General features: G+C 34.4%; 1 protein-coding gene across 1 annotated transcript; it reads left to right on the top strand.

Moving 5' to 3' along the window:
* Window positions 1-10,548: 10,548 nt before the first annotated feature.
* Window positions 10,549-13,511, top strand: LOC142529370 (uncharacterized). Its single transcript, XM_075634895.1, has 4 exons — window positions 10,549-11,190; window positions 12,042-12,325; window positions 12,576-12,803; window positions 12,878-13,511. Exons 1-4 carry the CDS (start codon window positions 10,737-10,739, stop codon window positions 13,379-13,381), a joined length of 1,470 nt encoding a protein of 489 aa, XP_075491010.1. The 5' UTR covers window positions 10,549-10,736; the 3' UTR covers window positions 13,382-13,511.
* The last annotated feature ends 5,358 nt before the right edge of the window (window positions 13,512-18,869 follow it).

The following is an 18,869-nucleotide window of genomic DNA, read 5'->3' as shown; positions in this document are numbered from 1 at the left end:
CAAGCAGGTAGAGAATTTATGTCTGACGAGTCAAACATGCCTTCTCCCACTAGTTTGTGCATCCTTCTTTGGGAAATATGACCTAGTCTAGCGTGCCATATTTGTGTGGAATTTGGATCATCTAACCTTTTTTTTTTTTTTTTGTTGAAATCATGTTTACTTGGACATTCATTTATCATTTTCAAAACATTTTTGGAGCATATAATTTCTTATGTCCGAACCTTTTGCAGTGAAATAAATATGTTCTGACTTATCGGGCATTGTAGGCCCTTTAAGTGTCCTTCAGAGTTTGCCTTTTATTGAGTTTGTTTTTCTTGTGAGGGGCAGAACATTTCTTTCCCTTACCTTGTGGGCCATTTTTCGTCTGACGAAATGTCCATTAGAAAAACAACAATTACTTGTTTTATGGTGATCTAATAAGTCATAAGCATATTGATTAGCTATTCAAGGCTATCATCTATCTTATTCAAATTGAAGTTCACCATAACCTCGTCAAATGAGGAAGAGAAAGACAACAAATTGATGTTATCTATTAACTCGTTAGGAATCACATATTCCAGGCCCACCACATTCTCAATAAGCCCAGTCATATGTACACCACGCTCATGGGCCAAAGCCCCATCTTGCATATGTGTAGTCATGAGCTTTTAAAAGTAGGTGCGCCTCACTGTACGAGTTTTATGCACCATGCAACTCTTGCATGTGTATTCGAATGTCAGCAGTATTTAACATTTCCTCATACTGTCCCTACAGTTCATTTGACAAAAAGCGAGCATGTTACACTTTAGCTTGCATACTATGGTCCTACCATCTTGCATGCTTTGTCAGTTCAACAAGACTGACATTAGTGTGTATGTTATTTTCTCTGAATTCAGAACAATTTTCCCAACCAGTCTTGAAAATTAGATTCGATTAGCTTGTTAATAATAAAAATTGATTACGTGACGAAATCGAAAATATACTGATACGAAAACAGAATAATGATTGCTGATTATTTTAAAATAATTTTAAGATATAAAATATGGATTTTATTTTATAAATCTCCCTCCCACTATTTTGACATTTCCACCACCCTCTGATGAAAAGGGGAAATCGCATTTCCTTAGTGGGCACGTAGAGTCCAATTAGCCAATTATAATCCCGAATAATATCAGCCAATTATAATTTCTAAAAGGTAGAGTCCAATTGCATCCCTATGCAACCTCCGCGTGTTTTGCCTCACGTTTAATAAGGACCCAATAATATGACGTCGTTTATTTTCGCGTGTCAAACCAACCCATCAATATTGAATTGTAGTAGACGGTCGCCATGAGTTCCCCCAATAATATGAGCCGAAGTCATGGGAGTTCCACTCAATTCACATCATATGTCCGGTGGAAGTCACAGCTTTTCAGCGTACAGGCCTCCCCAATAATATGAGCCAGACACTGTCCGCGGGTAGCGATCAACATGCAACCACGGTTGATGGAAGGCAAGGAAAAATTAAACTCCTTTAATTTTTACTTTTTCGGTTTGATATAAATTTTGAATCTTATTCAAAATGAGGGATTTTAATTTTAAAATTGTCTCATCATTTTAATTTAAAAATCGTGTGCCACGAGTTTGTATGTTTGCCGGATTCATGCAACTATATTATATAATAATATACATACATGCATACTACTATATATCACATATATCATAATATGACATTCAACAATAAATAAGGATGATCGATCGCCAACACTATTAGATCTATGTGAGCCATACATGGATCCATGTCCAAACCTAGGTGAATGCAGGGATGCAAATGCAACGATTACAAAAGCTTCCAATATTTTACATGTCTTCATCTTAATCATCGGACCCACCATCTTCCAGTCTTGATCTCCCACTATTTCTAATAATTACATTTAAATAGCCAAAGAACATAAGGGATACATCTCATGGGGTGGGAACGGGCCATAAACCAGGCCCACTTTACTAATATCAAATATTAACAAAACGAATAAAACAGTAAAATATCCTAACATACACATAACATATTGGTCAAGGCTCTCGATCATCCTTCATACATTTAATATCAAATATTAACATCAATTAATTAAACAAATTTAATTAACTGATCAATCATATATCTAATAATTTAATCACTAACCACCACAATTATTAAAGAATTTAATAAATTAAATAAACTCATTTATTTAATTTCCAATTAAATCAATAATAATTGATTTATTGTAAAACTCATTTTTACCATAAGTAATTAAAATCATATTTTAATTATTTATTTCACAAGAAAATTATTAATTTTCTAAAAATCAATTTTCCAAAATAAAAATTGAACCAATTTTCAAAAATATCAATTTTGCCCAAAAATTTGAAAAATTAGAAAATCGCACCCTTAGCCCAAACAATTCAAGCCCATTATTCAGCGCGCTTCCCGAGACGCTCCCGGGCAGCCGCCCGCCCACTGCCCGCCCGCTGCCCGAACGTTTCGGGCAGCGGCCCTGTGCGCGCAGAACGCGCACAGGCGCGCCGACGCCGCGCGCAGGCGTCGGACGCCTGCGCTAGCGCGGTGCGTACAGGCGTCCGACGCATGCGCTAGCACTGTGCGCGCAGGCGTCTGGCGCCTGCGCTAGCGCTGTGCGCGCAAGCGTCCGACGCCTGCGCGCACACTGCGCCGCGCACGGACTGCCCGGAACAGTTCCGGGCAGATTTAATTTTTTTTATTATTATTATTATTATTTTTTTTTTTTTTCGAAAATCTGAAAAAAAATAAATTTTCGTGGTGCTAAATTTTCTGAAAAAATTTTTTGTGTGGTTAGAAATAAATTATTCAATATCAAAACCATACGATTTAGAAAAACCTTGGCTCTGATACCACTGTTGGATCCCGGTTTTCTACACGCCCAAACGCAGCGGAAGTTTTAAAAATTTTATTTATTTTGACAATCAAAATATGATTTGCTTTGGGCGCTCGTATGATTTTAACAATAAACATTCATAGGGTGTTGAAATTTCATACCTTTGTGAATTAATCACATGGCTCCAACCGATCCGGTATAACAGATCTGGCTCTTGACGAATCCCTACGAACGTTCTTCGATCTACTTCTTTAATCTTCGAATCAGGTCCACGACCGGATTACTTGTTCCTCTTCTAATTTGCACTAGAAAATTAGAAGATGTTTTGCATAGAGATAGAACACACAAAATTTTGTTCAAAACCTTTGAGAGTATAATATTGGAAGAGCCGAAAACTCTCTTGCCCCATCCTCCCAAAAGTCACGAATCAAACTTAAAAATTGAGAATAAAGAAATCTAAATCCCTTTTTAATTATCATTTACTTAATTAACTTAATTAATTAAGTAAACTAAATATTTGGAGGATTGTGATTCTCAAAATCTCACGATCCAAATTAGTGGAGGCTTTGATTTTAGGTAAAAAAAAAATTAGGAAAAAATAAAAAAAAATTCCATGACCTAATTACCATAATTAACATTAATGAGCTTGATTAATTAATTGGGCCAGTCCAACTAGTTTAATTAATTAATCAAAGTCCATTAAACACTTTAATTATTTAGTATGTTGGACTTGTACTCCTACAAGCCCATTAAACATACTTCACACTATATTTAATTTAATATTTAATAAACTCAACTTTTGAGTTTAATAAATTAAATATATTATAAATTCAACATTTGAATTTAATATTTAAATTATAAATTCAACTCCTTGAATGTTATCGCCTCCAAAATTTAATATTTAATAAATCCAACTTTTGAGTTTAATAAATTAAATTCTCAAATTTTATAAATTCAACTCCTTGAATTTATTCTCTCCAAATTTCATAAATTCAACTTCTTGAATTTACTATATCATAAATTCAAATCCTTGAATTTATTTTCTCAAAATTTAATTATCATAAATTCAACTCCTTGAATTTACTATATCATAATATAAATTCAACTCCTTGAATTTATTCTCTCAACGAGAACAAATAATCCAGTGCTTGTGTGACCCTCAATGGTTCAGGGATACAGCTAGCCGTGGGTTCACAACTCTTTGTGATTCAGGACATAATCCTTTATTCGAGCTTACCCTAGTCAGCCCAATTCTTTTCATCAACACCTTGATCAAGAATGTCAGAACTCATTTCTGATTCCACCAATCGGATCATGGTAAGAGCGTCTAGTAGCATCGCCCCATGATCCCCTAGGTATCACTGATAGTGCCTGCAAGAACCAATCGATTATGATTAGCGTACAATACGGTCCCTTCATCTCAAATATCCCGATCGAATCTGCAACCATTGGTTCATCGAGGATTGCATATTAATTCGATAACTATGTGATAACTATAATAGTGGCATCGCGCGTACTATTGGAGAACTCCTTTCTCCAACGTACATCTCATACTCTGGCCAGATATTCCATGCACTATTATTACATTAAATCACATAGGATATCCACACCCGTAGGTGAGCGGTGAATCCCCGACTATAATGCACTGGCTCCTATATGTGTCGCAACTGTACCCAACCTCGCCACCTGATGACTCTCCTGGAGCCGGTAAACGAGTCAAAGCACAGCCCTAGCATATAGAGCCTCAGTGTTGTCCCGGGTCGTAAGGACTAATGGTGTACAATCATAACCACGGACTTATCCTCTCGATGAATAATAACCACTTGGAAAGTCCGAGGGAGGGTTGTTCGGTATAATCATCATATGACTACCCATCTGCATGTTTGGACATCTCTATGCCCTTACCAAGAAACGCATTACACAACATCACAGATGCTAGTCTCGAGCTCAAGCGTTATCCCTGTTTTAGGCGGCTGAATCGACTAGGAACGAATTTAGAATATGCAGTATTTACAAATGAGTTTCAACATCGAATTACGATTCATTTGTATTAAAGCATGAACGCTCGAGCTTCGAGTTCTGAGACCCAGAAATTTTTCTCTATACTCATTAACAGTTCCGAAACCATTCAAGAAAACTGCTCTTCCGACATGAATCCACGATCACAATTATACCCACAGTATCCGCCACCGAGAAAGAACGAATCTTCAGTCCACAAACCTCGGCAGCAATTGCAGAGACAGCAGAGCAATGACTTTTCTTCGGTTTCTCATATGATGTATCAGATCGTTAATTCCGGTGCTGCAAATTCTGATATGCAAGATTCGAATTATGGATTAATGGGTTCAATGAACTCGAACTCCGCGGTGCAGATGAAGACGGAAGAGGGTGGTGGCGGAGCCAGTCTCATTCGACACAGAAGTTCTCCTGCTGGATTATTCGAAAACATAAACATCAAGAATGGTAGTTCTTTCTATTCGCCTTTTACAGCTGATTTTTCAGTAATTTTTAATTTGTCAGGATGCTAATATTTAAGCTCTGTTTAGAGCTCGGTGCAGCGAATTTAAGCCAAGTGGATTATAAAACTGCAGAAAACAGTCATGGAGAGGGACGATTCGGCGAAAATCATGATAAAAATGGTGGATTCAGCTCGGATTTCCCAGTAAATTCTTGGAATGACTCAGTTATCCGGCCTGACAGTTTCTTCAAAGGATTAACAGATAATCATCAGATTTTGTCTTAGACTTCAAATCATTTGTTTTTTTCAAATTGTTTCGAGATTACTAATGTTGTGAGATACTGATGTATTTAGTAGAGCATTGAAGGTGGAAGTAAGCATACAATTTCCAATTTGTCTCATCACTTGAGTCTGCCTAAAAGTTCAGCTGAATTATTAGCCCTGGAGAAACTGATGCAAGACTCGGTGCTTTGTAAAATCAGAGCGAAAAGAGGTTTCGCCACACACCCACGAAGCATAGCTGAGAGACTAAACTTCCGATTCTTTACTGATTTAATGCATAAAAAGCAAAATAAAAAAAGAAAAACAATATGGATTTTGGAAGAATGAAATGCATTTCAGGATTTATGCAATGATTTCAGGTTAGAAGAACCAAAATTAGTGAACGGATGAGGAAGCTGCAAGATTTTGTTCCTAACATGGAAAAGGCAAACCTCTTTCTTGCATATATTGTGACTAAATGTGGATCCGACAAGTGGAGGCACATCTTAAATGTGTTAAGTTGGATGTGAGCAATGCTACTTAGTATAGTTATGAAAAGCCACCCATAGTGTAGGATGGTGGATGTCGGCTTCTTGCGAGGTTGGCAATGTTACACTTACATCCTGCATCGGCTTGAGAAACAATTGTGCCATGTTAAGTTCGATGAGATACTATCCCATGGCAGTCTTCTGTGTTTAGATTATACTCTGGGTTTATATATTCATTCAAAGTGTTGAATAAGAAACTAATGTTGATTCATTGCCCACAAACTCGAGTCTTCTTTTGGAAAAATGTGTTCCCATCTTGATAATAGAGTAAGCAGATCATGATAATAGAGTAAGCAGGTCACAAGTTAGAGATCTCGTTACTTATTTATCAACCTTTTTCATCATACAATATCGATCATTCTGCGGGAGTAAACCATAAAAATCTGTTTTTTGGTTTATATTTTCATGTCTGGCTCATACTTTTGGGCAATGTCAAAAGAATTTTATATAAAAATGGTTTCTAAAATTTCAGTGTGTTCCGGATTATGACCTCTATTTATTCTCTTTACTGAGCGATCAATTTTTGCATTCACTTCAATTTGCAGCAAACAAATATAGCAGACATGTTGGATTTGGCTGTTGATTACATTAAAGATCTTCAACGGCAAGTAAAGGTGTGTGCATCAAATTGCCAAATTACTAATTAAATACTGGAATAAAAAATTTATGCATTTACATGGATTTTTTCATCCGTCAATATCATTTGTTTTTTGAACTCCTCAGACACATTCTGATAATCGCTCGAAGTGCTCATGTTCGGCTAGGCAGAAACCATAGATCAAACGCCTTCTCATATTCATCAATAGGATCAAGAATTCACCCCCTTTGGCTCCTAACTGATATCAAGGATAGCATCTTGAGCTGTGTTCTGATGATAGTGTGAATAATAGAATTAGGTGTTTTTGTAAAGATTCTCTTTTTGTACTTGTAGTTCATGAATTTCACCAACTTTTTGTCAGATTTTTATAAGGTCAAAGTCGGGACATACATTTAGCTTGATGTGCTTGTTGTCATGGTCAGCTAGTGCCCATCTGATTAGATCTGAATCTTTACTTGTTTGGAATTCAGTAGGCTAAGACTAAGAAAAAATTGACAAGTTTGAATCATCATGCTATTTATTGACTTTGAAGTTGAACGTGCAGTCAATCTGTATAGCACAGTGAGGAGATTGCAACTAAAACATTTATGAGGAAAAAAGAAGTTGTCATTTTTTGGTGAAAAAATTTCTTCTTAAATTCAAATGAAAAAAGCTTACATAAGCTGCTTACTTATAAAATCTTCATTGTTATATTGAAATTTCACACACTTCAAACTCATAGTGACTTGTAATGAAAGATAAATGCAGATAGTACATAGGATGATGATACCCGACCATGAGAAATTTGGCTTGTTTCAAACTTAATTTTTGAAAAATAATCTTCCTCAAGTATTTGAATGATGAGAGGGTTACCTCTTCATTACATTTTTTATATTTTAATATATTTATAGAATTTTATTTTATGCATCGAAAATTTATAAAATTAAAATTTACAACACTAATTATGTCCATGTGTATACATAAATATGCTTTAAATTGTAAGAGTTTCATTCAATTTTTGTGCAAACAATTTATAACATGTCATAATAAGTTGTTTGACAGCTTATAAATTGTTTTTACGAAAATGTTGAGTCACCTCATTTTTTAAAAAAAAAAAAAATTATTTCTCCAAAATATTATTGCATATTTTCTTAAATTCTCACTGCGTCCTCCACAAATTTTGGTAAATTCTTAACTTAACAAATTATTTTTTTATTAAATTTACTTGAACTGATTAAAGATAATATCAAAATTTTATTATTAAAAATTGTTCCAAAGAACATCAAATGTTTTAAATTATAAATATAAAATAATATTATACCATTTTGATAATTTTGACAATATAATATCAAACACATCGAGTTTAGTCAAACACTTTTTATATAATATTCCCATGTGTAAGGCATATTAATTAAGAGTCAAACATTATCAACTAAGGTGATGATCACTATATTGTTTGATAATTGACTAATGAAGGTGACAAAATTGCGTAGCTAAGATACTTTTTGGATCATATTTATATAATCTATTCAGGTACTTGAAAGTTGAAAATTAAAACAAGTTCTTTTTCTTTTCAAAACTATTTGGCCCTCGATCAAGAGTCTTATTACGTAATATATAGTTACAATACTTATTTATCTAGTTCGATCCAAATTCGATTCGAGCTTCTTTTCATATCGAGTTATATATTCAAACTTTTATACTCAATGCTAATATGTATAAATTAACACTGCATATATGATCAATAATATTATACAATAGCATAATTATTAAACATAAAATACAAAACTGCGGGGCTGCCCCCCTCCTTTCACCATATTTTAAGTGCAATTAATGTCCTTTCCGAAGAAAATTGAGAGAATAATTTGATGTATATATGTGTTGATAAGTTGAAGATTTGAGTTAAATATTTCACAAGTTCTTTAAATTCGCTGAGAATTAATATTAAATACATTTGAATTGATCAGTTTAAAATAATAAGCAAAACAACAGAGGATCATTTTACGCACCTTGATGCTTGTTAATGGAATAAGAATAAATTATTTGAATATTATGTTTGTAAGTTCAAAGTGTTGCATGCATTCAAAACACAAGCTTTTCACCTTCAAATCTTCAAAGAGTCATGTCAGGTACAACGAAATTTTTACAACAAAAAAATTCAATACAAAATATTCATTTATCAAAATTTCATGATAAATATATTCAATACAAAATCATGTGATAATAGCAAAATATAACTACTGTAAATATCGATGTATGATATATTTATTGTACATTTAGCATTATTATCTTTTAAAGATCACTACACTAGTAGAATTTTTGGTTTTTACTTCGCCACTAGTTATTTCGACGATTATTAATTTTGAAGTAGTATATATCAATCAACTTCGGTAATAACATCGGCGAAGTAAAACATTATTTTTTACTTCACAATTTAAAAGACACGAGCTTACTTCTAATTTTTGTAACATTTTACTTCGACTGAGTAATTTTGATGAAGTAAAAAGTTAAAAAAATTTAAAATTTATATTTAGTGAAGTAAAAAAAAATGAACTATAATTTTAATTAATTTCCCTTAAATTATCTCTTAATCCATCGAGATCCTTATTCTTTCCGAAAACTGTCGTGTTTTAGGTGTCAAGACAACGGTTTTAAGAACCGTTGTCGATGAGCGTGTTTTTTAATAAATCGATGAAAAAAGACGTTTTACTTTTTCACTTTACGAAATCGATGAACTAAAAGACGTTGTTTTATTTCAGCATCGGTTTAATTCCGGATCGATTTTTCCTCATTGAACCGGCTAAAGACTTCGCTAATTTCTTGGATATGACTTTGGTGATAATGCGAAGCACGTGCGTCTACTTCGGCAATTATCTACCTATTAATTCATTTAATATGCGAAGTAAATCAAAGAAATTCTACTAGTGGTAGCATCTAATTCTCAACAATGTTTTGGTTTTTTTTTTGGTACAACGAGAATTTGGGAGAACATTTTGTCTCTTTTAAGATATTAATCGAAACATGAAGTTTTGTACGATTTAAAAAATATTAGAGTTGTACAATTACCAACAACTATAACTTTTGGTAAATGATAAGCGCTTTCAGTCCTATAATTGGTATAAAAATCAATATCACTAATTCGATTATCATTAATTGCAAACAGTGCAATTATTGAGAGAAAGATTATTGCGGATAATAATTATTCCTATTAGGATAACAATCAAAATATGACACTTGAGTTGTTGTACTGTTTAAAATATTATAGTGCATTGTTACCACTAGCTATAACTTTTTATAAAACGAAAAACGATCGATTCTACAACATTGTTACAATTGAGTCTGTAGCAAAATTTCTATAAACTTTCAGAATTGCAAACCTTAACCATCATGAAGATATGTAAAATTATTTTCCATTAAATTTCCATAAATTCATGTTTTATATCATGTGGTTGAAATTGTCCATCCCTTGGGCTTGAAATCGCAGAGACTCGACACAAAAATTTATGTGAAGTGGTGTTATCGTAATTATGTGAGACATATATTTAGATCACTCATGAAAAAATATTACTTGCTATATAAAAAATATTATTTTTTATTATAAATATGTATAAAATTTACAATTCTCACATTCATAGATAAAAATTCATGAGATCGTAATACAAAATTGAAAATATAATTTTAAAAATGAAAGCCATATAAATAAACCGGAAACATTATTATCATAATGATGATTATTATTATTATTTATCTAAATTTCCAAGAAAAATCACCAATGAAATTGCAGTGTGTGTTGTTTGAACACAGCCACACGCAATTCAACTTCCTTCTGGATCTTTGACTTTTAGCGTCTCTAATTTCTCTGTAATAAATAATGATAAAAATTCTCTCAACAACACAACACAACACAATTCCGTTCCCGATTATCAAAACTTCCTTCGATTCTCAATACGAAACAAAGATCCCAGTATCTCTGGAAAAGAAAAACTAAATGCTCGGTTCGATACAGAATCACGAGTGAACCCACCATTAAAGCCCACATAGATAGCATGTCAATGGATCGATCCCCGTATTCCTCGTCCTCATCGGACAGTTCCCAGTTCTCCTCCACCAATTCCTCTCCGGCGAAAGGGTCTTCCACGGTGGTTCTTTCCATCGAGTGCTTAAAAGGAAGCTCCAAAGCCGATGAGTGGACCGGGGACATGCTGCAGACCGGCGACATAGTGGAGGAGCTGAGAATCGGCAACATGATCATCAAATCGCCATTCAATAATGGGAAATCCGGCGTGCAAAAAATTCTGCACAACTCTTTCAGGCAGAAGGAGACTTCGATCCATGTCCGAGTCCGCCGTGGCGCCGACGAGTACGCGGAGCTGCAGGCGTGTATAGTGCCAGGCGATCAGTTCGTGGGGAGGAGACAGTACGTGTTGCGGGCCATCGATGATCCGAATTACGCCGTCGGATTCTTTGACCGGACGGAGAGCGAGTGCTTCAAATTGCAAGGTAAGGGGAAGATTACCTTTCGAGGTTGACTTTTCGTTTGGATTTTGAGCAGAGTTCTATGAATGTGAACGACGCTACGGGTGCGTGCGATTTTATAAAACGTTTTCGACTTGTTTTGTTTAGTGGTATTCCATTTCAAGTACCTGAGGTCACATTTTTCCTTTTAGTTACATATATATTTGTGATTCTCGTTTTAATTTGGAATGTTCCAAAGTGTCAATTTGCATTCCCTCTTTGGTTGGTGTCTTTTGTTTTTTTAACCTCTCATTCATATGTTATGTGACAAAAATGCCAAATTCAAGATTACATTTTTAACCTTTTTTTGTCATCGAGTGTTACATCATTCATCATATAAATTATATAAAATTGTTGATTGGTGCAAAAAAATATTCTATATTTCTTATGAAGTTGTTGATGAACTAATAATGAAGTCAACACACAATTTTAATGAAGTTCTATGATCGAATATATATTTTTTAAAAAACTACCTATAAAGATTAATAAATTTTTCCTGTTTGGATATATATCTTGTACCCAAAAACTATTTAATCATTTAACAATGTGAGATCCCATTGCAAATAAGACTGTTGATAAAATTTTGTGTGTAATTTTTAATGCATTTTATGGTCCTTCACCGTGATACACGAGTGGGCAAAGTCAGAAAGCCAGTGTAAACCCAGTAATGGCTAATGCGGACCAAGAAGTTGGTTTGTGGAGTCACCTTATTTTGACTCTGCGTGCTGATGCTTTTTGGGATGATTTTGAATCCGAAAATAAAATCAATCGAATGAAAGATGTTACCTTTTTTTAGCACTTTCATATATGTTAGCGAAATATTTCAATCTGTACAGCTTCAAGAACGGCGAGAATGTTGAGTACCCTCGAAAGAACGCCCCTTCAAGACGGATACGTTTCATATCCATGGGACCGAAGGATGCGCGACATGCTGTCGATTCCTCACTCAAGCAGCTTCTACTCCATCCTATTCCTCCCGAAAGCCTCAGATATTGTAGCTTCTCGTTACAATGATTTAGAGGACACTCTAGCACGAGCTCACGCCTGGATCAATGCGTCCCAAGCCTCTGGTGCTCCCATTGTCTTCATGAGCATCCAGACTGAATCCCTCCTCACCAAGGTACTAGAATCGCCAAAATTGTTAGAAATACATAGTATTATAGTTGGAAATGTCAGACCTCATGCTCACAGACAGACTCGCACAAGCGTGATCCCACTTGATGGAAAATCGATAACTCAAGCTATCAGAAGAATCCATTGCATAGTAGTCTTGTTATCACGTTCGAACATGTCATATAATTTTGATAGAATGGGGTGTTATAATAACCGCCAGGGATAATTTAAAGAATTTGGTTTCAATTCTGGTTTAGGTATCTGGAGAAACTGCTTCTGCGACTGTGAACACAGGTTCGCTCTCGGATTTATCGAATCTTGCAAACACGAGTCTGTACGGTTTCGAGGATTACCATGGTGTGGATATAGGTGTGGTAAGAGCGGTTCGTATGTGGTTCTCCCCTCTCGTAGGGGAGATCCCAATCGAGATCAGAATCAGAGAAACAGATGCAAAACTTGGTTTTGCCATCAGTAGAACAGAGGAGGTACTTTCCTCCCTTCAAATTCTCGCCATTCTCACAAAATATTAACTTGACTCGCCACTTTTTCATCTGAACAGGGATTCATTTATATATCAACAGTAATCGAAGGAGAAGAAGATGTCCCCTCAGCTCGATCTGGGCTTAGCCATTTGTATAAACAGGCAAACAGTGCCTCCCCATCCCGCCTCTTAATCGTATCCCGAATATCAAACCAAAAAGTCCTCCCATGGATGGTTTCAACAACAGGGGCAATTCGCTGTTTCGACACTGTTTCACTGAGCCAGAAGCTCTCTCTACACCGGCACACACGGTTGCCGATTCTGATGCATGTTTTCCTATGGGACAGAAATGCGAATGTTTCAAATGTGGGTAGTATCAGGGCTCGAGCCATGTCCACGTGCCCGCCTACTGCACCAGCAGAGGTTAATTTGCCACATCCTCCATTTCTCACGTCTTTGACTGAAGACGATTTAGAAGATAGCGTAGCCATTGAAGGGTCTGAAATAATGCGGGAAAGGGACACTGCAGGAGAGTTTTCATTCAGGTCACGTGATTTTGCCCTTACGAATAATTGGGTCTGACAAATTTTTTACTGGTTTGTTCTCTGTATTATAGTATTCCGATGATCCATATGAGACTGGTTGTGTTTTCTTGTATCATTCTGCGACAACTTAAATTCCATAATTAATGAAAATGCATGCCTTTTGATTATCTCACACCACACAAGATTCATTATCATAGCTGGACTTCACAAGCATATATAGTTATGTTCAACTAAATAATCATGTTCGAGAATTTACAGAATATAGTTAAAGATAGTCATCACCATAATCATCACCATCTCTAGTACAATACATATTCTACAATATGTATACCAAAATCCCGGAAAGAAGAAATTAAGCAGACATGATAATATCATTATAGTGTATATGTATTAAGGCCAAAGGGAAGCGTCCATATTATCTTGATCCACGAGCATGTCCACGTTAAAATGGGACTTGGCGTTATGGGATTGCGAGTCCCTTGATGAGGGAGACGCGTTCTCCAACTGATGCATGCGCATGTAGCTGAGTCTGTAGCACATCGATCTGCTGATGCAGAGAAGATGTGGCGCCCACGCACACGTAGACTGAGTCTCTCACTCTTGCATTCGCTTCGTATACTTGTTTAATGTTTATATGAAAAAATAAGCTGGTGTAACACTACACATATCAATTTCATGATAGCGTTGTAACGTCATGTTGGAAAAAGACTTCTAGAAAAACAAAGATAGGACCAAGACTTCTAGAAAATGATTTTAAGGATTCCTGATTCATATTAAAGGATCTACCCGAAACATAAAATTAATTTGCGAATATTCAGTTTATTTTAATGCTCACTGACCTGGTTTATCCATTTTGCTTTTTTTAAAAAAAAAAATTGTAAAGTTAATTTATTAATTAGTGCCACTATCAAGGTTGATTTTGTTGAATCTCGGTTTTCTACGTGCCCAAAACGCAGCGGAAGTTTAAAATAATTTTTATTTTAAATTTTGACAATCAAAATATTTTGAGCACTCGTATGATTTTAACAAATACATCAACATTCATATGATGTTAGAAATTGTTATACCTTTGGTGAATAAATCACTGGGCTCCAACTATTCCGGGGTCAGCGGAGATAGCTCTTCGTGAATTCCCTACGAACGTTCTTCGATCTACTAATCCGGTCCACGACTGGGAAACTTGTTCCTCTTATGATTTGCACTAGAAAATTATAAGATATTTTTACGTATTTGAGATCAAGAAAAAATTGTTTCAAAAATTTTGAGAGCAACCTTGAAGAGCCGAAAGATTGAAAATCTCTTATTATAAGTTTCGGCTGATCCTTCACGTAAAACAAGAATCAAAATCTTATATTTTTGTCTAACCTCCAATTTACTTAATTAATTAGATCAATTAAGTCAATTAAAGATTCTAAAATATTTTCATGCCAAAATCAAGGTCAATCTGGATTGATGGGATTTTGGAGACTTTCTCCATTTTTCTAAAGGTGCGATGATCTCCAACAATTAATTAATCAAAGTAATATATACATTATTAATTTGATTAACTAAATGTCATTTCCTTAATTAATCATATTAATTAAGTCAATGAATTTCCATAAAATCCATGTGGATGCATGTTATGTAAATTGGGAATCAAAATCCCTCATTATTATTTCTAATCCTTTTCTTAATTTAATTAATCTAATTAATTAAAGATTCTAAATATGCATGCAAACCTCTTTCAATCTTGATTTTCTTTTAATACATATATATTTGGGAGATCACCAAAATCTAAATAAAACATGTTTACTTCTTTTGACTGTCTTTAGCAGTCATGCTCTCAAAATTTCTCTAAGCTTTTATAAAATTTATTTATAAGCTTATCGATTGATCATATCAAACTTATTTCTTATAAATTCAACTTATTGAATTTATTATCTCAATGGGAACAAGTAAGCCAGTGCTTGTGTGACCCTCAATGGTTCAGGGATACAGATAGCCGTGGGTTCACAACTCTTTGTGATTCAACACATAATCCTTTATGCGGGCTTACCCTAGTCAGCCTCATTCTTTTCATCAATATCTTGATCAAGAATGTCAGAACTCATTTCTGATTGCACCCATCGAATCATGGTAAGAGCGTCTAGTAGCATCGCCCCATGATCCCCTATGTATCACTGATAGTGCCTGCAAGAACCAGTCGATTATGATTAACTTACAGTACGATCCCTTCATCTCATATATCCCGATCGAATCTGCAACCATTGGTTCATCGAGGGTTGCATATTAATTCGATAACTATGTGATAACTATAAATAGTGGCACCGCATGTACTGTTGGAGAACTCCTTCTCTAACGTACATTTCATACTCTGGCCAGAGATTCCATGCACTATTATTTCATCAGATCACATAGGATATCCACACCCGTAGGTGAGCGGTGAATCCCCGACTACAATACACTGGCTCCTACATGTGTCGCAACTGTACCCAATCTCGCCACCTGATAACTCTCCTGGAGCCGGTAAACGAGTCAAAGTCCAGCCCTAGCATATAGAGCCTCAGTGTTGTCCCGGGTCGTAAGGACTAATGGTGTACAATCATAACCATGGACTTATCCTCTCGATGAATGATAACCACTTGGAAAGTCCGAGGGAGGGTTGTTCGGTATAATCATCATATGACTACCTATCTGTATGTTTGGACATCTCCATGCCCTTAACAAGAAACGCGGTACACAACATCACAGATACTAGTCTCGAGCTCAAGCGACCTTTATCCATGTTTTAGGCGGCTGAATCGACTAGGAACAGATTTAGATAATACAGTGTTTACAAATGAGTTTCAACATCAAATTACGATTCATTTGTATTAAAGTATAATCAAGGTCTTTATCTATGTTGTTCACATGTGTATACAGATAAGAAATAACAAACCATGAAACATTAAATTATATTAAAATAAAGATTGTTTATTACAACTGAGTCAATAAATTTTCTAGCCAACAGTTGGCTTACAGGACATCTACTCTAACAGATTTACGAGATAATTAAAATGAGAAAAGGTTGTGAGAAAGCAATGTATTGTTGACACGACATAATTATTGACTTACCAAACGTTGTTCGTAATAAGTCGACATGATATATTTATCTTCCAAATGAAAATTTATGTTAAAATTATCTTCCAACGATGCTCGGAAATTTTAGATGATTCACCTTTGTTTCACGAATGTTTGCTTGTTAATATAAACTGAGAAGATTATATACTAAAAACCCACTCGAAACATGTTTGCTTGTAAAAAAAAAAAGTGAAACAAACGTAAATTTATATTTTTCAAAATAAAACGTCAAAAATGGAAACAAAAACCAACCTGGAGCATCTTGTTGACATTGCTGGCACCAAAGACTTTGTGAACGCTGCCGAATTTGGGGGTTTTTTTAAAAATAATATATTTTTAAAACTTATTTATTAAAATATAACAGATTCTAAAACATTATGAAAATATGACAATCCGGAGTTTGAAGTTCCGGTTTCACTGTCTCGGTCAGAATCCGGGACAGACTGACACGGATTCTAAGAATCCGATTTTATTTTTTTATTTTTTTAAAAAGGGAAATCGACGACGGTTTAACCAAAACCGCGACGGTTTATCAAACCGTCGTAGTTTGCGACGATTTCACCAAAAACCGTCGCTAATTCCCAAAATTTAAAAAAAAATTTAAGAAATGTTCTTTCCTAAACAATAATAAAATAACTTTATTTCCCAAACAATATTTCATACTATTGAATCAAAAAATTTATTATTGTTTGAGAATCTTAATTGTTTTGGAATTTAGAAGTTGCGGTAACTTTTTTTAACCGTTGCTATTTGCAACGGTTTAACCAAAAACCGTCGTTAATTCCCAAAATTTAAAAAAAAAATTAAGAAATGTTGTTTCCTAAACAATAATAAAATAACGTTATTTCCCAAACTATATTTCATACTATTGAATCAAAAAATTTATTATTGTTTGGGAATTTTAATTATTTTGGAATTTAGAAGTTGCGGTAACTCTTTTTAGCATTGATGGAATTAAACAAATTAAGATTTTCATGTTCCTCTTAAAATATGAAAACAATTATTTATAGCTAGAAAAGAATTTACAATTTTTTAACATTTTTTAAACATTTCATTGTTAAGTTACGGTAAATTTAAACAATTACATTATTTATACTAATGAGAGTAATTTAAATATATTTATTTATAGTAATTAAATTTAGATAATAATAGTATTAATTGTATACTAATTTTTGCATCCATGTTTAAACAAATTTTTAATTCAACATAGAATATAAATATATTATGATATTAATTATTTAACTAATCGTTTATATTGATATTAATATTTGGAGTATTAGTATAATCAAAATATTTGTAGTTATTCATATTACAAACATTATCAGAAATAATATACAAAAAACAATTCAATATAGAAAGAAAAAACAGAGATTCGATTTAGACTCGGCGCAATTCTCCCAAATTCTGATATTCAACACAATTCTCAAAAATCAAATTTCGAATTACTGAAACTCGGCGCAATTCCCTCAAATTCTGTTATGCGACAGAAAACTATCAAATCAAATTAAGAATTCCGTTAAGCACACGATCGACGCAATTTATAAGGGAAAGAGAATCACTGAATTTTTATAATCAAAAACCGTCGCTGATTTCCCCTTTTTAAAAAAAAAAATTAAAATCGGATTCTTGGAATCCGTGTCAGTCTATCCCGGATTCTGACCGGGACAGTGGATCCGGAACTTCAAACTCCGAATTGTCATATTTTCATAATGTTTTAGAATCTGTTATATTTTAATAAATAAGTTTTAAAAATATATTATTTTAAAAAAAAAACCCCGAATTTGTGGGGCTCGTCAGCGGGAAAATAAGGTGAAAACACGCAATCCTGCGCGCATCTCCGCCGAAGAAGCTCGCACGCGGCGCACGGAGACGCCGCCCCCTGTTTTCCACCTCTACTTTCTTTCATCGTTAAGAATATATGTGCGTCAGATTCTGTTAATAACCTGAATGTTTGTTTACAAGTACATCGGTTTCTTGATCTTTATATTCGAAATTTAGTATCTGCTTTGTGCCATGATTCTTGTCTTGTAAAATGTAAGGGGAATCATTGGAAGCTAAGGGGCCGGGGGAATGAGAAGAAGCTGGGACGAAGGGTCTTGGGGGATATATGAATTATATCAGGGGATTCAAGAATTTGATCAAGAGTGAGCTGAGCCATTTTGTTGTTTTATGAATAATAAATTTAAAAAAAAAAAAAAAACTGTGCTGCGAAAAAGAGATGCGAGAAATGTAAAACTACTTTTGTCCCAGTAAAATAATATTGGTGTTTTAATTTTGATCGATGGTCAAAATTAGTACGTAATATTAGATAATTTTGATCTATTTTCTTAACCCGGTCATTTAAAAATGCATACCCCAAATGTCTTCCTTGTTTTAGTCTTTTAAAAGAAATATACATCTAGGTTTTGATCCAATCTTAATCTAGG

This window comes from Primulina tabacum, chromosome 16 (assembly GCF_025594145.1).
Source record: "Primulina tabacum isolate GXHZ01 chromosome 16, ASM2559414v2, whole genome shotgun sequence".
Lineage (NCBI taxonomy): Eukaryota > Viridiplantae > Streptophyta > Magnoliopsida > Lamiales > Gesneriaceae > Primulina > Primulina tabacum.
Note: the sequence above shows the minus strand (reverse complement) of the source record. Positions and strands in the feature narration are given on the sequence as shown.